Source organism: Electrophorus electricus, chromosome 3 (assembly GCF_041902795.1).
Source record: "Electrophorus electricus isolate QZ-2024a chromosome 3, ASM4190279v1, whole genome shotgun sequence".
NCBI lineage: Eukaryota > Metazoa > Chordata > Actinopteri > Gymnotiformes > Gymnotidae > Electrophorus > Electrophorus electricus.
This window is the reverse complement of record NC_137499.1, coordinates 18,664,522-18,684,837: the sequence shown is the minus strand read 5'-3', so window position 1 is coordinate 18,684,837 and position 20,316 is coordinate 18,664,522. Positions and strand designations below refer to the sequence as shown.

General features: G+C 39.7%; 1 protein-coding gene across 2 annotated transcripts in view; it reads right to left on the bottom strand.

Moving 5' to 3' along the window:
* The window catches only part of hs6st3a (heparan sulfate 6-O-sulfotransferase 3a), a 44,392-nt gene that overhangs the window by 6,127 nt on the left and 17,949 nt on the right, over positions 1-20,316 (bottom strand). The window contains exons 2-10 of one of the 2 annotated variants that reach the window (XM_081710440.1): positions 6,582-7,224; positions 3,917-4,009; positions 3,660-3,842; positions 3,345-3,458; positions 3,104-3,239; positions 2,723-2,934; positions 1,119-1,212; positions 605-715; positions 242-424 (exon numbers count right to left, since the gene is read on the bottom strand). In XM_081710440.1, coding sequence (XP_081566566.1) covers positions 242-424; positions 605-715; positions 1,119-1,212; positions 2,723-2,934; positions 3,104-3,239; positions 3,345-3,458; positions 3,660-3,842; positions 3,917-4,009; positions 6,582-7,224 — 1,769 coding nt within the window. Of the gene's footprint in view, positions 1-241; positions 425-604; positions 716-1,118; positions 1,213-2,722; positions 2,935-3,103; positions 3,240-3,344; positions 3,459-3,659; positions 3,843-3,916; positions 4,010-5,478; positions 6,134-6,581; positions 7,225-20,316 lie in introns of those variants that run through there. The other variant, XM_035529941.2, reaches the window with a different exon arrangement.

Sequence of the window (20,316 nt, the reverse complement as noted above, 5' to 3'; positions counted from 1 at the left end):
ACTAGAATGCATACAAAGTATCCAAATACGTTTTAAGAGGCAAGGGGAGGCTGAACATGTTATTACAAAATTAATGAATTAGACATTATTTAAATAAATGCCAATTCTACATATCCTCTCACAGTGAAAGTCACACTACAATACTGAACATTTACAGCTAATAAAAAAACTTGAAATGTGAATTTGGGTAACTCCATAAAACCCTACTTGTTCCATATGTGTGAAATGAAGTGGAACTCACCATAATACTGAGCAGTACGAGATAAGGTGGGGCTTGATAAGGAGGAGGAGCCTACGATTGCACCAGAGGTATGGAAAGATATGGGGTCTCGGGTAGCCTGGCCCTGGGCACGACCCTCAGCACTGGACACTGCCTGAGCTGCAGCAAAAACCATGCTGCTACCAGCTGACTGAGCAACTGCCCCTAAAAAACAAACCCACAACAACATCACACAGGCCTAGCGTTTGATGTACAAGGTGTGGACTGCACCTGTGGAAAACCTTTCAATTGATGATAGCTTAGTTGTGGATATACAGATACTGTGTGTGGCCTTTGGTATAGCATGACAAGTGCAGGAAAAAGCCCAGCTGTGGGAAGGCTTACCACTTGTGCGTGAGCGGGCCCTGCTGCTCTGAGCCTGGCTGGCTTCTTCAAACCAACGAGATAACATGCTTGACATCCTCTGCATCAGTGACACATTTGAATTGGACTCTCCTGAAGGGAGCAGAGTCACACTGACTGATACCTTGTCATATCAACCATTTTAAGAAAACCAAGTTGTTCTAAAACACACTGGATATACGCAATTGCAGAAGGACTATGGGAGAGATTTATTGTGGTAAATTCTAATGTGGGAAAGAATTTGGAGAAAAATGGAAATGAGAGATGAATTTACACAAGCTCAATCAAAAGTATTTTAAATTTTATAATTTTTCTAATGAAACTTGCATCAGTGGATATTTTTGGGTATAACAATTTTGTTTGGTTTTTTTTTGTTGTTCAAAATTCTAACTTTATGGCAAATTGCTCAAGAACACACCAGAAAGCCAATTCCACATTTTGATTTGTTTGTGTATTTGTGTGCAGGTGAATTATTAGTTGAAGTATTACCACTTACCATCTCGTTCCCTCTCACTTTCAGGGCGGGCCCTAGGTCCAGTGTCTGACCAATCACCTCTCAGTCTCAATCGCTTCACAAATGGTTGATGCTGCTATGGGTAACATCATCAACGATTTGTCAGTGACCACATAGATAACAGAAATAGCCCTATTTCCAGTGCTGCCTCTCAGTTAACTTTTCAGTGGTATCCTCAGTTAGCTTTACATTTGGCAACATAGGTCTAATAAATCATAAAGTAGAAAAAGGTTTGTAAACAAACTTTGAGCTTTAACAGCATAAAAACTATGAATATGTTAACAGCCAATCAATATAACCTTCAGTATGAAGTACACACAAACTGAATATAAGCTTGATAAATCTCTATTACAAATGACAAGACTTTTAAAATTATTTTCAGTTGGAAGATGGAAGGATGGAAAAAAGGGAAGAAGTGAGAGACAGATGAGGGCCATCAGCATAAAAAGTAGTTTCCAGCTTTGGATCAGCTGCTGAGTAATAACCAGGTTTGATGGCAATAGCTTGAAAATTAAGTGAGTTATAAAATCAGTAGGATCTAATGGAAGGATGGAGGGATAAAACAAAGGACAGCAGGCAGAGACAGATGAGTGCAGTCAGTATGAAATGCAATTTGGCAATTGGGCCTAAGTATATCAAATTTAGTGGTTCTATCATTGAAACAGGAGGAGTAATGAGGGATGAAACAGAATGGATAAATGAGTGATAGAGGTGTGAAAAGTGGAGAAATAATTTCTGTGAATCCCCTGATCATCCACAGAAAGTTTGGCGGTTTTAGCTTGAAATTGGCCAAAATGGCAGCAGGTCTATGGGAAAAATTGTCAGACAGAGGGACAAAAAAAGATTATTTATAGTATTATCAGTGCTCAGGTACAAATGCATTCTTTTTTCTAGGATTCTCAAACATCTATCCCCATATTTGGGTTACAGTAAATCAAATAACAGAGCAGTGCTTGGTGAATAAGTCAAACTTGCTCTAAAGACTACTGTGCTGGTAGCAGCCAGTTCTGGTTTATTTATGTCTACAGTAGCTAGCTGCCTGCATTGAAAGCTGTTTTGGGAAAGGCATCCAAGCTCTCCACTCTGACACACATCTTAGAATACGTTAAGCCTGCTGGGAAAACAATATCATGTGCCATCGGCACATTTTGTTCCACAGCAAAATTTGAACTGGTCCCCATCAGCAAAATTTAGGTCTGAATATTGACATTATACAGTTTAGTACCAATGATATAAGATTGTGCAATGGAATAATTCATATTCTCAATATAACTTGTGAAAAAAGACTCAGCAAAGACCATTTTTAAATGAAGTAAACTAAGCCCAGTTACATCATCTTTGCTAGCATCTGTCGGACTACTGAGCTATTGTCTAGTCTCAACTATCAAGCAGTAGGCAACTTCTCCATCTGCAGTTCTATTGTTGTTGGACTTTTACCAGAACCCAAAATATGTTTTAAACTTTTCACTGCTTGAAAGTTTACACCCCAAAAGCAAATCCCACCCACCATGTTTAGTTATACGTTTTGGGCTTTTTGAGACTTGCAGAAAACTATCACTCTAGCCAATTCTCTTCCTTAACCTCACCTCCTTTCTCTTGGACTCAGCCAGTTCTTTTAATTTAGAAGCCTGGTCATTCTTGGGGTCGAAAAGGTAGATGTAATCTGACGAGTAGCTGGCAAGCACCTCTTTCCCATCAGTGCTGTAGCTCAGTGAGGTCACACGGCATGACCTGCCAATCAGATGAGGAGGCACAAAGCGTAGGCAGATACCTGTAGCTCCACCACTGGAGAAGCTCCCTGGTTCATATCAAAGAAGAATGAAGACTGCTAAATACTTAGAACATGGTCTCATAAGGATTAGGATTACCTTTATCATATTTTTCTGCTCTCTGAAAGTAACCTCTACATCCAATACCCATGAGCTCAACAAACTATTTCATTGACCTTCAGAGATCTTTTGTCACACCTGTAGTGATGGTGCCCAGCATCCTTCTGTCATAGATGCGTACTGAGCTATCAGAGCAGCCCAGAGCAAGGCAATAGGGCTCAGCAGGGGAGATGGCCATAGAGCTGACCGCCCTACGGCAGTTTATCAGAATATCCTGAAGCAAAACAACAGGAAAATAATGAACACAGTGGAACAGAACGCCCTGTATGAAAATATTGAATTAGCACACGGACGACTGCATTTAAAATGCATTCTTTACCTCTTTGCATCTGCTTTTGCTGCATTCCCTTTTCAACCTGACATCAAACCATCGGACAGTTCCATCCTCTCCACATGAGAGAAACGTATATGGGTCATTTGGCACTGTTAGAATCTGTAAAAATTGGATCCAAACAGAAAATCAACTATCAGAGACTAGCAGTACACTACCTCCATGCGAAAAGGTAATGTAAAAAGTCACTGTAATGAGAGCCACTACTAAGCTCCTCTGAGATATCTGCACAACTGACAGATATCTCTATAACACAGCATCCAATGCTCCATGGGCTATAAATTCTTTGGAATGATGATATACCTTGTATACAGTTCCGTGGTGACAGGTAAATTTGTACCGAGTGATGTCAGGGCTCCGGCTGATGTTGGTATAGTGGATATTTCCATCTCCGGCTGAGGACACAATCCAGTGGTCACAGGACTCTGGCATGAATTTGGCACTGTAGATGTTCGATCGATGCTGCGAGGGAGCAGCAACTAGCACCTATCAAATACAGAAAGTATAAGGCTGGCATATTACAACATCAGAGGAAGATGATTTTATAAAACTACTTTTACCTTCCTAGTATAGGGGTTTGTGATGACAAGATTGGTGTCATCTGATCCTGATAGGAGGTATTCACCTGTATCATTCCAGCAGATTGTATTTACCTGGGAAAAAGACAAGAATACTTTATATCCCTTTATGCAGATTGAATCCCTCGTTAAGTTTATTACTGACTACTCACACAGCCACCATGGACAGTTAAAGAAGATTCAAGTTTTAGCCTTTGGACAAATTCTCGTGTGCCTATAGAAAGTACATGAATAAAATAAATTCAGCCAGCTAGAAATGAGAAAAAATAGCCTTAAATAGCTAGGTACTGTAAAGATAAAAACAGAATGACTACAAAACAGCGTTTTCTTACCTGTGTAACCAGCTCGCACAAAATTAGTTCTTTCATCCAAGCCGAGTGAGCGATCCCTTAAATCCCAAATTAGTTTACTTGTGCGAGGCATGGCTTTGTGTCCACTGAAATTACTGTTATTCTATCCTGGCTGTGGAGCCTTGTTTATTACAAATTGGTTGCTGCTTTTGAAGTTGTGTAACTGTACTCAGGATGTTTGAAACTACAGCTGTCGCCACTGCGACCAGTGTGGACAGATAGCTACACCCGTAACACAATGGGACGGCGGAACGAACCTTATAAATTCCAAACAAAACGTGCTGCAAGTCAGTTTAAAATACTAGATAATTGTTAAACACAAGTTGTGTATTAAATGTTAGTGCTGATATGCTCAGAGTGCACTCGCTCAATTCAGTTGTCGGCCCAAACTCCATTACACACAGATATTCAAGGAACGCTGACTGTAATGATTAGTAACTTTTAACAAGTTAAAATAAACTTAATACATGGATTTCCTTAAAACCCACAGGCACTGGCATGCAAAACGAACATTTTCGTGATACACACGGCAAGTTCCTTATCTGACCGCTTGAAACGACCCTTCAAACTCGACATAAAAGTACAACGGCCCCCTCTCGTGGCGCAGGTCGGCTGCTGTTACGTCACAAGCCTTTTACAGTCTTCTAAGCAACGCATTTACGCTTTTGAGTGGGCCGAACCGCTGGGCAAAAACAAAAATATATGCACACCAATACGAACGCTATCTTTAATACCTCTCTCTGCCCTAGAGTGTGGGAGGGGGAGGTCTCAGTTTCTTTCAGATGAAATTGAAATTAGTCAACCTTCACCCTTATTCACATAAGTGACCCTTCTTCACTCCACAAGCCCACAACAGAGAATACTGCAGCAACATAACAGAAGCATAAGAACAATTTTCACATGAACTTCAACCACTTTCTGTATCTGATGTAGACTATATTATGCCTTAGCAGTAACGATTACATCAGCTGCAAATGGATCCTCAAGTAGAAGAGTGTTTTGATCCTTGTCTTTCCTATGCTGGAGTGACTATATGCTTGCTGATAAGTTTGAAAGTGGAAGCAGAGCAGTAGATACAAGATAAGAACTTTCTTCTCTGTCAGCTGTGTCCTCTTACTGGATTAAGAGTAATACTTCTGGTATTAATTTGGCCATGTAATCTATTTATAGGTAAATGTTTGTTTTCCTTTGAACAGTCACATGTACACTGAGAAAAGTTATAATGCATGTCATTCGCACAACAGATTAATTAAAGGTACATTACTGTAACGGTGGAGGTTTTAGGCAGGATGCCGGGACGAGTCGCGTGAAACACAAGCATACGTTTATTTAACATACAACATACAACACTCAAACACGCACACTAACGGAGTCAAAAACCGACAAAATAAACACGTAAACGACACAATGAGGGGCAGGTGTGAGACACAAGGAGGGCGTGGCCACATTGACGAACACAAACGAGGAGACGGGGGGGGGGGTACTGTGACAATTACAATGAATTAAATACTTGCTCTGCAGGGTACATAATTTGTGTCTAAATTTCTCATTCACACTATTGGATTACAGTAGCATTTTATAATTAATTGTGTTCCTAAGGCAGCAGGGCAAATCCCAGGACATTTTGTCACTTTGTATTTATTCTGTGGATAACAAAGGAATCCATTTATGTAGTAGAATACATATACTGTACCACTGCCCAGCTCCTCTATATCATTGATGTGGATTATATCTTTTTATTTTACTTATTAAGTACACTTAGATAACAACAATTTGCAATGATAAGTGCTTACTGTCTTAAATTCCGTCTCCGCCCCCATCTCAATACGTTGCAATTTCAGAGCTCCCCCTCAAAAAAAGAAAAAAAAAGGAAAGAAAAAAAAAGAAAAAAAAGAAGAAGTGCTCAGACCTGTTCATGGTTCAGTATCTTATGCAGCACTATAGTGTATATGAGCAAGTCATTATTGCGTCGTATTCGTTCCATTACGAACACATCCCATTCCTTTGGAAAGCTGCACAGGCTGTAGCATGGGAGGTTAAGACGTTACATAAAGAAGCACATTAGGCTCTATCTCCCTTTGCTTGAAAGTACCAGCACTGCTCATGCAGCACTGCTGTAATAGACCTCCTGGGTATAGAGGCGGAGTGGTAGATGGGGAATAAAACAGCTCCCATACGTGTGCAGGGGGACACCTTCACCACCGCACCACCTTACCACTGTAGTCCTCTGTAACACCCGTCCTCTCCTCCTCACTCTGTCCTTCTGGCTTTCCTCCTTCCTTCTTGCTCTCACCCACCTTCTCACACTGCCTGGCCCTTGAGACCCTCTGCTCCCTCCTGGCACGCCGCTGCTCCCGCCGCCTCTCCCTGAGCCTGCGCCGACAGCGCTGCACCCGCCACACGAAAAGCTCGCGCGCATACTCATACAGCTGCACATCCAGCGCATTGAGGTGCTCGATGTAGCGGCGTACGGCAAGCCCCACCCCCACCGCGCCAGCCCGCGTGCTGTTCAGCTGCGTGAAAGGCTCCATGAAGCGCAAGCCAAACGTGCACTCAAACAGGAGCTGCGTCTTGCGCTGGAATTCAGTTAAACCGAAGAAGGCCATACGGCGCAGATTGCGCTTGGCACTGCCCAGCAGGAGCTCGGCCCGACGCGCCGTGCTCATGGACGACAGGTTGTAGCAGCCGACCAGGCTCAGGTCGGCCAGCATACGCGTCTGACGGTTGCTCGCCAGGTTGGAGGGGCACGCCATGAACTCGGCCAGGGACACCCCCGTCCAGTCCGCGCTGTTATAGCACGCTGGCAGTTCGGCAGGCGTGGGTGGACGCCCATCACACATGTGGATTGCCGTCTTCCAGGTGGCACCCCGCTGGACATGCTTCCACTCACTGAGGTAGCGGGACACAGGATCACGCAGTAGTGTGATATAGTACAAGTTCCTGTGAACACACATAGGAAAGGGGCTTGTTTAATTTGCTAGATAATCAGTGTATCAAGATTATTTAAATGTTCATACAATACATTAAGAGAATCTTTGAAATATGTCTTAAAATGGACACAAGATTAGTTCATTTTGTGAACTAATAGCAAATTAAATGCACATCAATATGATGTTAAAAAAAGTGTTATATCTAATGTTTACGGACATACAGTTTGTACTTTATAATGAGCCTCTCTGCCAATGTTGAACAAATCCCAAAAATAGATTTCAGTACTTGCTTTCTGCCATAAAAATATACTAATTGCTCAAATTACCATAAAGTTACTCTGGGATGGCTACTTAGAGTCATAACACTGCTAGATGTGCGACAGGACTCTGTCTCTCAGGACTTGAGAGGACAAGAATCTTGCAGTTGAGATAAATTTACATGAGTCACTCCTAACCCCAGACCAGGGAAAAAATAGGGAACAACCCTAGAGTGTTACTTTAAGATTTCTGGCAGAAACATATGGCGTGAAACTTAACATTGCATTTAATTTAGATTACACAAATAACACTTTCATGATACATTATTGGATAAATGCAGGCAGGTAAAACAGTCTTTGCAATCAAAATGTGGCGCATGTTTACAGTTGGTGATTAATAATAAAATGAGAACAATTCTAGTATAAGATTGCAGTTAAGTTGCATTTTCAATAAACTATGGTTTGTACAGTTGGATGCTGGTGGTTTGTAGCCTTTAACAGGACATTGTAGAGAAACTCTGACATTTATATGAGATTTTGTAGGCTCATTAGCTGATCTACCACTTCACTGCTAAATTACAATCTAGCATATCTGGCCAGAAATGTAGCCAAATCAATATGCCTACACCAAAGCCATCCATCTGCCCTTTAGCTTTGACCTATTGGAAAAGACCTACTGAAATGCTAACCTGCTCAATAATCAAGCCATGATTAAACATGATCTGAAGGTCAGGACAGCAGGCACGGGGCACAGCACATACAGCTCTTTTTACAGGTAGTATTTTATAAATATATTAGAGAATATGTCAGTTGAACTGTATTTTTTGGAGCAATGTATCAAAGACATCAGTTACAGTATGAACAATAGTTATAAAAAAGTATAATGAGTGACAGGGAAATAAGATAGAAACACGGGTGCGGGATGCCACTGAGTCATACATCTTTAAGTCAGTTTATGTTTACTGTGTTAGATATCACATGAGAAGAAACAGATTCTTATAATTAATCTCATAAATATGGAACAGGAAGTCTTCATTTTCAAATTACAAAATGCTCCTTCACTGAGAGTGAAGGCTAATTAATCTCTTGAAATTGCTTTCCAATTACACCATCTAATTAGTCAGCTCAAATTCTATTAGTGTGGGTCACTGAGCAGGCAGTCCTGTCTCATTACAGATCTTGAATGTTCTATCTAAAGTAACATTTCCTATCTGCTGCTGCAAAATCTGGGACATTATCCTAATAAGCACACACAAATGCATATATAAATATGTAGACACAAATGCACACACAAACAAGTACACACAAACAGGAACACACAAATATGATCTCTCCATTATTCATAGATATCTGCCATATCACTAATACAGTTAAGTTGTTCTCTTCACTCCCTAATAGCACACTTTCACTCCTAATTTAATCAGGATGCAGTACTATCTCCATATTGACAGTCTCAAATGCCTCACTGCCTGTTTTAGATGCCACTGATACATCAATTAATGAGAAAAGTCCACTGAAACAAAAATGATGAGACAGAGACAGAAGAGAAACAATTACATCAACATATAGGTAAATCTATAATAAGATTGCTACATTCTGCATGCCTTCTGAATGAAATGTTTATATAACTTTTATGCAAATATTCAAGTTTGGCAGATAACATTGAACTGCAAAAGGAGGGCAATATTATATTCAAATTTATCTTCAAGTTGGTATATTTATGAAGTAGGTGTCTATAATCAGCAGATCTGCTTTGATCCCTGAGTACCTCAATGTACTGCTTTGAAAGAGATGGCCAGAGGGAGGATTAGGGGTCCATTAGACAGAGAAGGGTGTGAGTGAGTAGATCAGTGCAGGATGCTAATATGGTTAGTGAGAGTTTTGTAGTGCCCGTAGCTTCTGGGAGAGGTACTTACTTAAATGGCCTGATCTGAAAGAAGTAATGTGTGATAGGTTCTTAATGTATATGACCATACTGTCTGCCATAGGCATTCTTATACATCTGAGGTAGACAATGAGATCAGAAAAGAGTCAGTAGCCTCAGAAGCCAACATGGGTTGTGATGTTTCACAAATTAACTTTGTTAACCTTTTTCAGATCAAAATGAGTCAATTCTACAGTTTATTCCTGACACTGAACCAAACAAATAAGAAAGATCCCACAATAATAATCCATATGAAAAGAAAGTCATTAGGATGCACAATATTTTTAAAATCCCCCCTCAAAATGCTAACTCAATCCTTTAATCAATATTTCATACCTCTCTGATCTCCCCTGTCCACTACCGACTTCTTCAGCCGGCAACAGCAGTCATCCTGTGGACAGATTAAAAACTGCAGACTTCTGTTACTTTTCACTGCACACATGATATAACTACTGTCTATCACTAGTTAATACTAGGTATAATATGACCATAAATATAAGAAACGGGAAGGTCTGTAACAGTTATACTCACTGACATGGCACAAGCAACTATATATGTTGCATATTCTAATGATTATAGTTCACATTGTTGTGTGATCACAAGATTAAATTTTGACTAAATATCTGATTTATTTACAGATGAATAATAAATTAATCTGTAAATCTGTAGCGTCTCATTTTTTGTCACACTATGTTGGTTATAACTGTTGCAATTTTACAAAAAGGTGCACATGTCGAGCAGACATCTGTGCCTTATTGATAGAAAACCACACTTCTGCTCTGAAACCAGTTTTGTATTTTGGTAAAGGCAGCTAGAGTTTGATTTGGGATTAGGGAGTCTGGTCCTGGATCAGTACTTTGAAATGAACTCTGCCCTTTCTCTCAAAGGCAGGGACTTGTTTGGCACCGAATTTCATGTGACCTAATCAGCATGTCAGAGGCATAAACACAGCTCTGATAATCAGGATGCTTGTCAGTTGACTACTATCTTTGCTCTCCCCATGAGGGCAAGTTTGCAGAAGCACAAGGGCCCTGCAGTCAACATGGGCTAAAACTATTCATTAGCAACAGGGACACAAGCATCATTAATCTGTTACTAGAAAAGGGTTAAACTAAGTAAGAGGACCAATCACAAGTCTGTTCCTTCCCAATGGAAAGCACACTCACAATGTGTAGCATGAAGTAACACACTCTCACATATATACATTCTAATGCCCCCCTGTCAATCAGCCTAAATCTACAAAGTGCACCTCACAATTTATTGAATAATTCCTCATATCTGTTCAACATTTCACTTCTCTATAAGTCCCACAGGTTCCCATCTCCAGTGCTTTGCATCTGAGCTGTACAGTCAACTGCTAAAGCCAGCTACTCTGTCTTTTATGATGCTAAAGCCTGCTACTCTGTCTGTCTGTATACACAGACATATTTTTTCATCTAGTGCTAACACTAATGCACCAGTAACTCTACTGTTCCTCAGTATCTATGTGACAGAGGAAGCTTGCACTTCTGCCAACTCTGCTGAGGTTCTCTGAGGTGATTTAGGTTCCACCAGGATCCAGAGCCCATGGGAAAAACTGAATTTTAGAAGCAACATCCTCTTCCATCCTATTTACTCAACAGAACACACTTTGATGATGGTGTTTTAAAACGTTCTCTTGGTTTAACAAGGTACATGCTTGCATGGAATGCAATGTCACTATAGTATGATGCAAAATATCTACTACAGTTATCTCTCTGTGGTTTGTTATGAAGAAAAAAATTCAGAATGCTAAGTCGTTATTGAATGGTCCATGAACTCTGCCTTTGTTTGCTCTCACATATTTTCTATAATAGTTGAATTAACATTCTTTCTGAGCTTCGTGACACATCCTTGCCATTGTGAATGAATATTTTCACCATGATGTGGTGTGTACTGTGAAAGGGGTGAGACCACTACAAAGGAAGATTTCTAGATTAGATCATTTTTCAAATTGTTGAATGCAGAATGAGGCTGGCCATAATGAATCACTATATGAATTTAAAGAATTAAAAATGTTACTTTCTTGAATACAGTGAAGAGTTCTGCATGCTTGCAAGCTGATGGTAAATGTCACTGAAATAAAATAAACTGGATAATTGTGACCTTAGCAAAAAGTCACACAAAAATAGTTGGATAAGGCAGACACTTCTTGTAAAACAAGGCTGCACTTAGCTGCAAAGTCTATGTAATGTATAGGAGCAGAATAAGACGCTTGCAGATATTAGACAAATGTTTGGTTTTATTGATAGAGGTATAATCGAGTGGAAGTCGTTAGCCACACAGAGGCCCAAAGCCAGACAGAGGACAACCAGAACATAAGGGCCTGGCAAAGGGGATACTGAAGAGACAAACTGAGAGTTACAGAGCTGAAGATTAGTCCTACAAAACGGACATGTCAGATAGGGATCAAACAGAGAAGAAAGGCAGGTAGCAAAACAGGTTGGTAAACAGAGAGACAAACTGAAATAACACATGCATTGTTCATAGCAATACTTTGCAAAGTGTGAATGGGAATTGACAGGTTTAAACAGAAAGAAGATAAATGGGGGACAGATGGAATGAGTCAGTTATCAGGAGGCAGATCTGGCCAGCATGTGACTACTAGAGGATCTGGATCGAGCGACAGGAGAGCCGTCACAGTGAGGATGCTTGGAAATGGAGTCTGGCTAATAATATACCACGTTTTTAAGTGGCACCTCTCCTAAAATGCTGAAGCTCTACAGATCAAAACTGGCAGCTTTTCTGTCATGATATATTTTCTAAAGCTAAAAAACAGATGTGCCTGAAAGGGTTTGGCAAATGTACTTTCATAACATTAATACGATTTAAAACATCACTTGCTATGGAAACATACTGCATTCACAAAAGAAGAAAATTAGACTCCGTATGTCATAATTATGAGTTACTATCATGTAATTGCAAGAATCATTATTATCATTATAATTCTTTTATTATATTTTTATTATATTATTATTATCATTACAATTGCAAGAAAAGATCTCATAATGATGAGACGAGGAAAAGATCATCAACATGTGCCGTGCCCTTTCCACTCCTGTCTTAGCAGATTGTCTTGGTCATTCAAGTGGTAATGCACACTGTGAGCCACTGTGAGAACCAACTGGATGATACTTTTCCAGTTTTCACTCCAGAGTAAAGTCATCAGAGTTGCCCATCCCCATATCCACTCTTGTCTCAGAGGGCCATGATGAACACACTGACATTCAAGCTTTGATGCAGGTTTTGAGCTACAGCAGGTATCACACTTCACAGAATAAATCTGTCAAAGAAAATTATTTGTCAGTTCAAAGATGAGTTGAATCTTAAATTATAGCTTTATTAATTGAAAAAAACACCAAGGCAGATGGCGTGGACAAAGATGTCAACACTATTTTTTTGGGCACTGTTTTTTTTAGGGGCAGAAACGAGAGGGCTATCCCTGTCACCAAAATGGTAGGAGGGAGACTGGAAGACTGTGGGAAGAATATTGAAATATCAAGCAACTTCTGGACCAAGGATATTTCCTTATACAGCATTGATGTCGGGAGAACATGCTGTGTCCACTGATTTATTGTTTGAATCTTTTTTGTTGTATTAAATTCAATGTGAGAGAAATCTCATAGCCTCTGCTTTACAGGAAGAGTGAAGATGGTTCTATCACGAGACAACACAAACAAATAATGCTCTCAACAGCGTCAGCAGTTGCAGGATAACCCCTGAGGACCATCATAACCACAACAGGAAAAATACAGGTCATGTATGAAGCCAACTTGGACAAATGTCCTGAAGCTGCCTGAAGGAAGTCCAATGACTCCAGCTGAGAAACAAGCCCTCAGATTTCTATAGCAGTACATATGAGAACTGGATAAAGGGGGTCTCAAAAGGATGCTGAGATTTGTGACCTTTTTTTTTTTTTACAAACTGCAGTCATATTTAAAGCTTTGGAGAGACTGGCTTATTGACCAATTGCACACAAATGTGGATCAGTTTTGGTGTTACTGTGTACATACCCAGAGCTATGCATAAAGACGGAGAATGTACTGAGCAGTATCTACTACATTATTGCATCAGAAATAAAGACCAATATTCTGAGTCAAAACTGTTCTTGTTTTGTGATACCAATAACCTTTTGTCATAGAATTGATAGCCATTTAACTGAGAGAACAAGCCATGCAGAAAGCTCCATACTCTTTTTTGTAGTCTGCAATCCAGCATTATTTGCTTAAATTGTTAACATATTTTATGCTTGTGCCTGACACAAACAAAATTACCATAAGTTAAAAACAATTACCATAAAGTAACATATATTATCAAACCAATATATACACAATGTAAATAAACTGTGAGGCGCAAAGGTGTTTAGGTTTGCCAACGTCTGGTAATGTTATAGCAAAGACAGGTGTTTGACAATCTTGTTCAGTATGACAGAAAACAACACCCTGTATTGTAAACAATGCTTGTTTTCCATGGGTATATTTGTTTCCATTACAACATAGCAATATATATAATATCTGTCATGTTAATTCTGAATTTTCTACTTGCACCATTATCAGTATGTCATTGTTGTGCCACAGCCCCTCACACATTCATGCATTAATTTTCAGTGTTACCCAGAGGTTGAATATGTTCTTGTTGTGGTGGTTTCAAGGGTATTTGACTAGCCCCTCACATCACATCACTTGAGATTTGACTAAGGAACAATAGTGCATCCTCTGGTTAACCCTTAACTCAGAATTATCATTCCAGAAATGTATATACAATGACCCCATTTCTTCTATTCTATTCTATTTCAATTTAAGAGCAAAAGAAATGTTATACACAAATGATTAAACTGCTGCTCTGGGTGGCACCAATATCATTTTGGCTGTGATCATATATCACATATTTAATGTATTCAATTTTAACATACTATGGTCATAGCAAAGGCATACCCAATGAGTAGTTGTTATAAAATGAATAATAATGTAATATACTGTCCTTGTACTTCTTCACTGTTAGTGGACTGAAGTACCATTTTATAAATTTGTTCTTTATTGCAGCTTGTGTGAATTTGCTTTTGTGTTATATGCCAGTATTATACGAAATAGTATGTAGATTCTATTTATTATTTTGATTTATATATATATATATATATATATATATATATATATATATATATATATATATATATATATATATATATATATATATGTGTGTGTGTATGTATGTGTGCGTGTGTGTGTGTGTGTTTGCATATATATCCAGTGATGGTTGGTGCTCTGTCCTGGTCTTAACCTCCTCCCCTTTCCCTAGTGCAGTCCCCAAGGTGGCTGCGGTTTCTGATCGAGAGTATGTGGTGCGCAAATTGGCTGCTGGTGTCATGCCAGTTCCTGGGTATATGACGGAATTATGGGTCATCTCTGCCCAGGTGTGGAAACAGGACCATTTTGCTTGTTGGTCCCAGCAGTACACATAAAGGAAATTCCTTAGTTCCTGATTGGTCCTCTGTCTGGCTGTTGGACTAAAGGGAATACATTTATGCCCAACTTCTTCAGAAAAATGTGCCAGACCTGTGAGATAAACTGGGGACCCCTGTCTCACAAGATATCATCTAGGATGCCACATAGAAGACCTCTTGAAAAAACAGCTCATCAATCTCAAAGGCAGAAGGCAGTGAGGGAAGCGGGACAAAATTCCTTGGAAACCTATCCACTATGGTGTGGACTGTGTTGTTGCCAGGGGCTAATTTATCAGTTAAAATCTATGGCTCTGTGCAATGAAGAGCATTCTGGGATTGGCAAGTGGATGAGCTTGTGTGTGGATAGGGTCTTGGGAGTTTTGGACTGGGCACAATGAAAACAATAGGACACAAATGTATGAATGTCTTTAGCTATAGTCTCCCATCAGTAACTCCCATCAAGGGTATTGGAGGGGGACTATAGGTCTGAAGGTATTAACCTCCCCCAGGGGATCTGCTGTAAGGGAAGAATGAGTCTATGGTGAAAGCTGGGCAGATGTATAGCTTATTCACAGGGCATCTGGGGAAATGTCAACATCTTGAATATCTTTCATCAACTTCTCATCAAACTCCCACTACATGGCAATACACTACACAAGTCATGGGCAGTATTGAAGCTGTGGGTGAGGAATGAGGGGTGTGGACAGTTTTGTGCATGTGGAAAAAGGCATCAGCTTTACCATTCCTCAAAATATCATCTATGTAGATGATAATGTTGTGGCCTGACATTTCTGAGGATGTTGTTTATAAAGGATTAGAACACCAAAGTACTCAGGTTATATGTACTCCTTGGGTCCAATTTGGTGAAGTACCAAGTGCTGCTAAGATGTTCCAAGGCTGATGGGATTAAAGGCAATCTTGTTAAATCCTCTGTAATCTTTGCATAGACTGATATGACCATTGTTCTCTACAAAGAAGCAAGTTGCAGTTGAGAAATGGCAGAGCCTCATGTATGGCCTTACTTTCTATGAAATGGGGGATATGGAAGGGATCTAGGCAGAACAGTGCCTTTTATCAAGTCTATGGTGAAGTCTTATGGATGGCGGGGGAGCAGAGCCATAGCTAGCTCTTTAGCAAATATATCTATCAAGTCTGTATATTGCTTAGGTATGTTGTTGTCCTGAGGGTCTGCGCTCTCTATGGAAGTAGTTGCACTAGAAAGAAGGACAGTTTTCAGGTAATAACAAGATGTCAAGACACTCCAAAGAAATGAGGGGGTTGTGTTTATGTAACCAAGGGCTAGCAAGAATTACAGGGTGATCGGATGTGTTTACTACAAGTAGAGAACACTGGACTGCATACGATATTGATGGGTTTTTCCTGACTCAATCAGCACTGACAACAGGCAGTTCTCTGCACAGGTGGTCTATGTCATGCAACTAGGGATGAAGCCTGTCTTACAGGAGATATACTGCTGTATCTTAAAAAGGACTCTCCGCATACTTTCTATTGTTCATGGCATTACAGATATGTGGGTGGAACAAGCATTCATGGAAGAGATGACATTGACCAGACTCCCCACAACAGAGACAGAGACATGCCAAATTGTCCTTCATCTCATCCATGGAGAGACGCACACTGAACAACTGCATCTCCTCAGGTTCAATCAGATACTGATTTTGTGTTACTGCCTTGGTCCCAAACAATGAGTCCATTCTAGCTCTTTCCCAGAAATAACCAGCATTATGTGGTAAATAGCAGGGCAAGGAAGTAGGTAAGCAAAATACAGGGAGGAATGTAACAAAACAAAACAAAACAAAAATCCTTGACATTCTGTGGAACTGCCATCATATTAATCGGACCCGACCAAACATATAAGGGGTCTAGGAATGACTGAATGAGCAGGGATCTAGGAAGTGAATCCCTATCAAGTGCAAGAAGCAAGAGACAGTGACTGCAATAGAAAGGATGAGTGTAGCCATCTGATGGGTCTGTTTAGTTAGTTCTTTTATTGTGTCCCCTAGCAATTCAAATCATTGTTAGTCAAGCAGTCAGTGCTGTGGTCGATCAGTCAAAAAGCTCGAACCTGCCAACTCCTTATGATAGTAAAGTCTTCTGTCAGGGTTGCAGGCTGAAGTGGAGTTGAATGCAGGATTAGCAAGAGTTCAATAAAAAAACAGGCAGACAAGCCAAATCTGAAATCTAATACTCAACAATAGCAAAACAGAACAGGGTAAGAAAACCAGAAAATAAAGAGGAGTAGACAACGTCCACCAGGGACAAGGCTAAACATGGAAATATAAAAAAACAAAAAAACCAAAGAGGATGATCAATAACAGGCATCAGAACAAAACATAAGTATATAAACAGCTCAGTACACATGAGATAACTCAGCAAGAGTTCACAAAATTTAGAACATCTGGATATAATACACTGAGAGAGTAGGGATAATGGAAAGTAGGTGCAGTTAACAATCAGAGGAGAATGATCAAATGCTAGGATCATGGGAATTAGAGTTCGTGGAGGTATGACAAGGGAGATGAGAGGATCAGACTTGAGAAAAGACAGCTTCCTCTGGATTTGCCTAGCTCCTGGATTTGATTGCTGACCTTTCATTTCAGCTTCATATGAACTTTGGAATGCATTTTAGAAAATTAGGACAGTGGATTGTGTCATTATGTACAAAACCTTTTGTGTCAAAAATGAAATGAAAAGTATGGGTAGGAGAAATTATTAGAGCATCCAGTAAGTACTGCAGTTACAACTGGGCATATGAACAGTAATGTTGTATAACATGACTAGTCTAGTTCAGTGAAGTCTTAGTGAAGTTAATAACTGATTTATTGCTTAAGCAATTCAAAGTGTTATCTTAATTCAATCAAAAAGCAGAAAGCGATACCTCAGTTATAGATTTTTGTCAAGGAAGTCTGAAAAAGGCCTGAAAAATGGTCCAGCTCTTATACCATGTTTTAGCATTGAAACTTGGTTCTGGCAGGCTTGGTCAAAGGTAATTTTTCACATCTAACCTATTTGTCCTAGCTAAGGATACCTTGAATAGACAACTAAAGCATGTTTAAGCTACACTCAGTTTCTCATATTGACTAAATATTGTGCATATAGCATAACATCCTTATTTCCGTCTTTTGTTATTTAAGCCCACAGGTACCTGAAGTCAGCACTGCACATTAGCGGACTGTTGAACTACAGGCTTGAACAATATCAATGCTGACTTCATTATGTTTGGTTTTGCTTTTGCTCACTGCTTTGTGGTCTTGAAACTATGGACAATAAAGAACTCTTTATTGCATCCTCACCTCTTTCTCCCTCTGTGCCGCCACTGTCACAATATCAGACCACACTTTACTTTCATATTAATAATGAGAAAGCATTATGTGAGCCTTAAATAAAAGGATGTATTGCAAGCTACATTTCATAAATGTAATCATTTGAGTCCCACGCTGGAAAATGTGCCTGTTCACTGTTCATCATGTCGGTCTACTGTCCAATTGTCTAACTTACTAAAGTAAAGTGGTAGCACTCAGTGATCATTAACCCTCCCTTAGTTGTCAGGTTGTGGCAAAACATACAAAATGCAAAAATTATTTTAAAATGCAATGGAAGGAACGTTGACAAATATAACGGAGTAAAAGTGCATTTTTTTGGCTTCGTAAATGTACTTGACTAAGAGTATAAAGTGCCCTCTTTTAAAACAACTCTTAAATGTACAATTTGTTCAAAAAGTAACTAAAGTAAATCTATCTGAGTAAATATAGCACATTACTATCCATCTCTGGAAAACAGCACAAATGAGGGGGGTGGTAGGGGCCCAAGTTCAGAAACAACAACCCATAGCAGATGTCTCTGTGTGGTCCACAAGGTTAAGCTGCATCAGCAGCACAGAGCTGAGACACTGGGGTAGCGACTGGTGGAGGAACCACAGATGGAGGAGATAGAGCTGAGGCAGAAGTCAGAGCTATAAGAGCCAACAGTGAGGCTGAAACAGAGAGATTTACTTACATGGCAAAATCTGTCTCACATTTATGTTGAATTAAAGTACTTTTGAGCTTTTTTTAAGTGCACATCCATCAATGCATATGGATAATACTGCATATAATATTGTTTGTTATAACAATAATTGTTTTCTGTTCTATTAACCTATACATGTCTCTCCAAGTTCAAACAATTGAACTCATGATGATTTAATATGTTCAGCTTTGCCTTTCTCTCATTTTTCAGTGTACATGAGGCAAAAACAAAGTTTTTGTTACAAACAGTCAAATCTGTTGATATTAGCAACAAAAATGCAATAAAGTCTCAAAATATGATTTGTGTTGTGTGTTTCAAGAAACTTTGGAGAATCAATTCTATTTTACACAGAAATAGCTGCTGTAGGATAACTCTGATTACTACTGCTCTATGTATCCCTTATCTTCTGTACATTCTCTGTGTCTCTCATTTACAGGGGTGCATCTAAGCACCTTAAAGCACAGTTAAGGTGGAGTGTGAAAACTGCACTTCTTTTTTAAACCACAATCTGGCAGTGGCAGACATTGGTAAGAACACACCCCCCACACCCCAAATACAAGGGAAAAACAGGCAAGAAATACAGAGGATCATAATTAAATTCACATTCTGACCACTGTTGCATTCTGAACAGACTGACTGTCCTTGTGTGCTGCAGTGCATCTGAAAATTTCATGTTTCTTTCAACTGCATTGCTTTAGAACCCTGAGCAGGTGGCAGGTTTTACAGTCAATCAGGCATGCAGCAAAGTCATAGCATCAGCCATGGAGGCTACAGAGTGAACAGCTTGCCATAACCATACAGACAGCAAAGCACAAACCCCTCTAAAGGCCACCTCTACACTCACTCTGCCTTGATGCACTGACTCATCAGTGGCTAGCCACAGAAGTCTGGAGTGCCCCAGAGTCATACTACAACAGGCAAAAGTAAAAAAGAGGAAAGAACATGTAGCTGTATAGAAATCAAAGCAATGGAGAATCCAGTCTCCTCTATGCCTCTAATTCACTGTGATCATGTCAGAAAGATTTAGAGAGGCCCAAGCTCAAAGCCCACTAGTGGTGAACATAATGATACTTCATCACAGAGCTAGAGTGACTTATCAATTATACTGAAGTGAGGACCTACATTTCCTCTGCAATCTGTCAGTAAATACATGTGCATCGTAATCAATCCATGGTCTCTAATGACATTGCTGATAACTATTTCTACAAATGTATGGTTCTCTCAACTGACCCAGATTCAATACAAACTGTTAGTTTAAAACAATTTACATTACACAATATCTGGAGCAGATAAGTGTTTACTAGGATTTTTTGTCTTCTCAAATAATTACATCAGTATCTATTTAGGTATTAAGTGAGGATGGAGGCATACCAATGTTGTAACGTTTCTGGCCCGAGTACCACAGGGAGCGGGGCAGGATGTACAGACTTCCTCGAC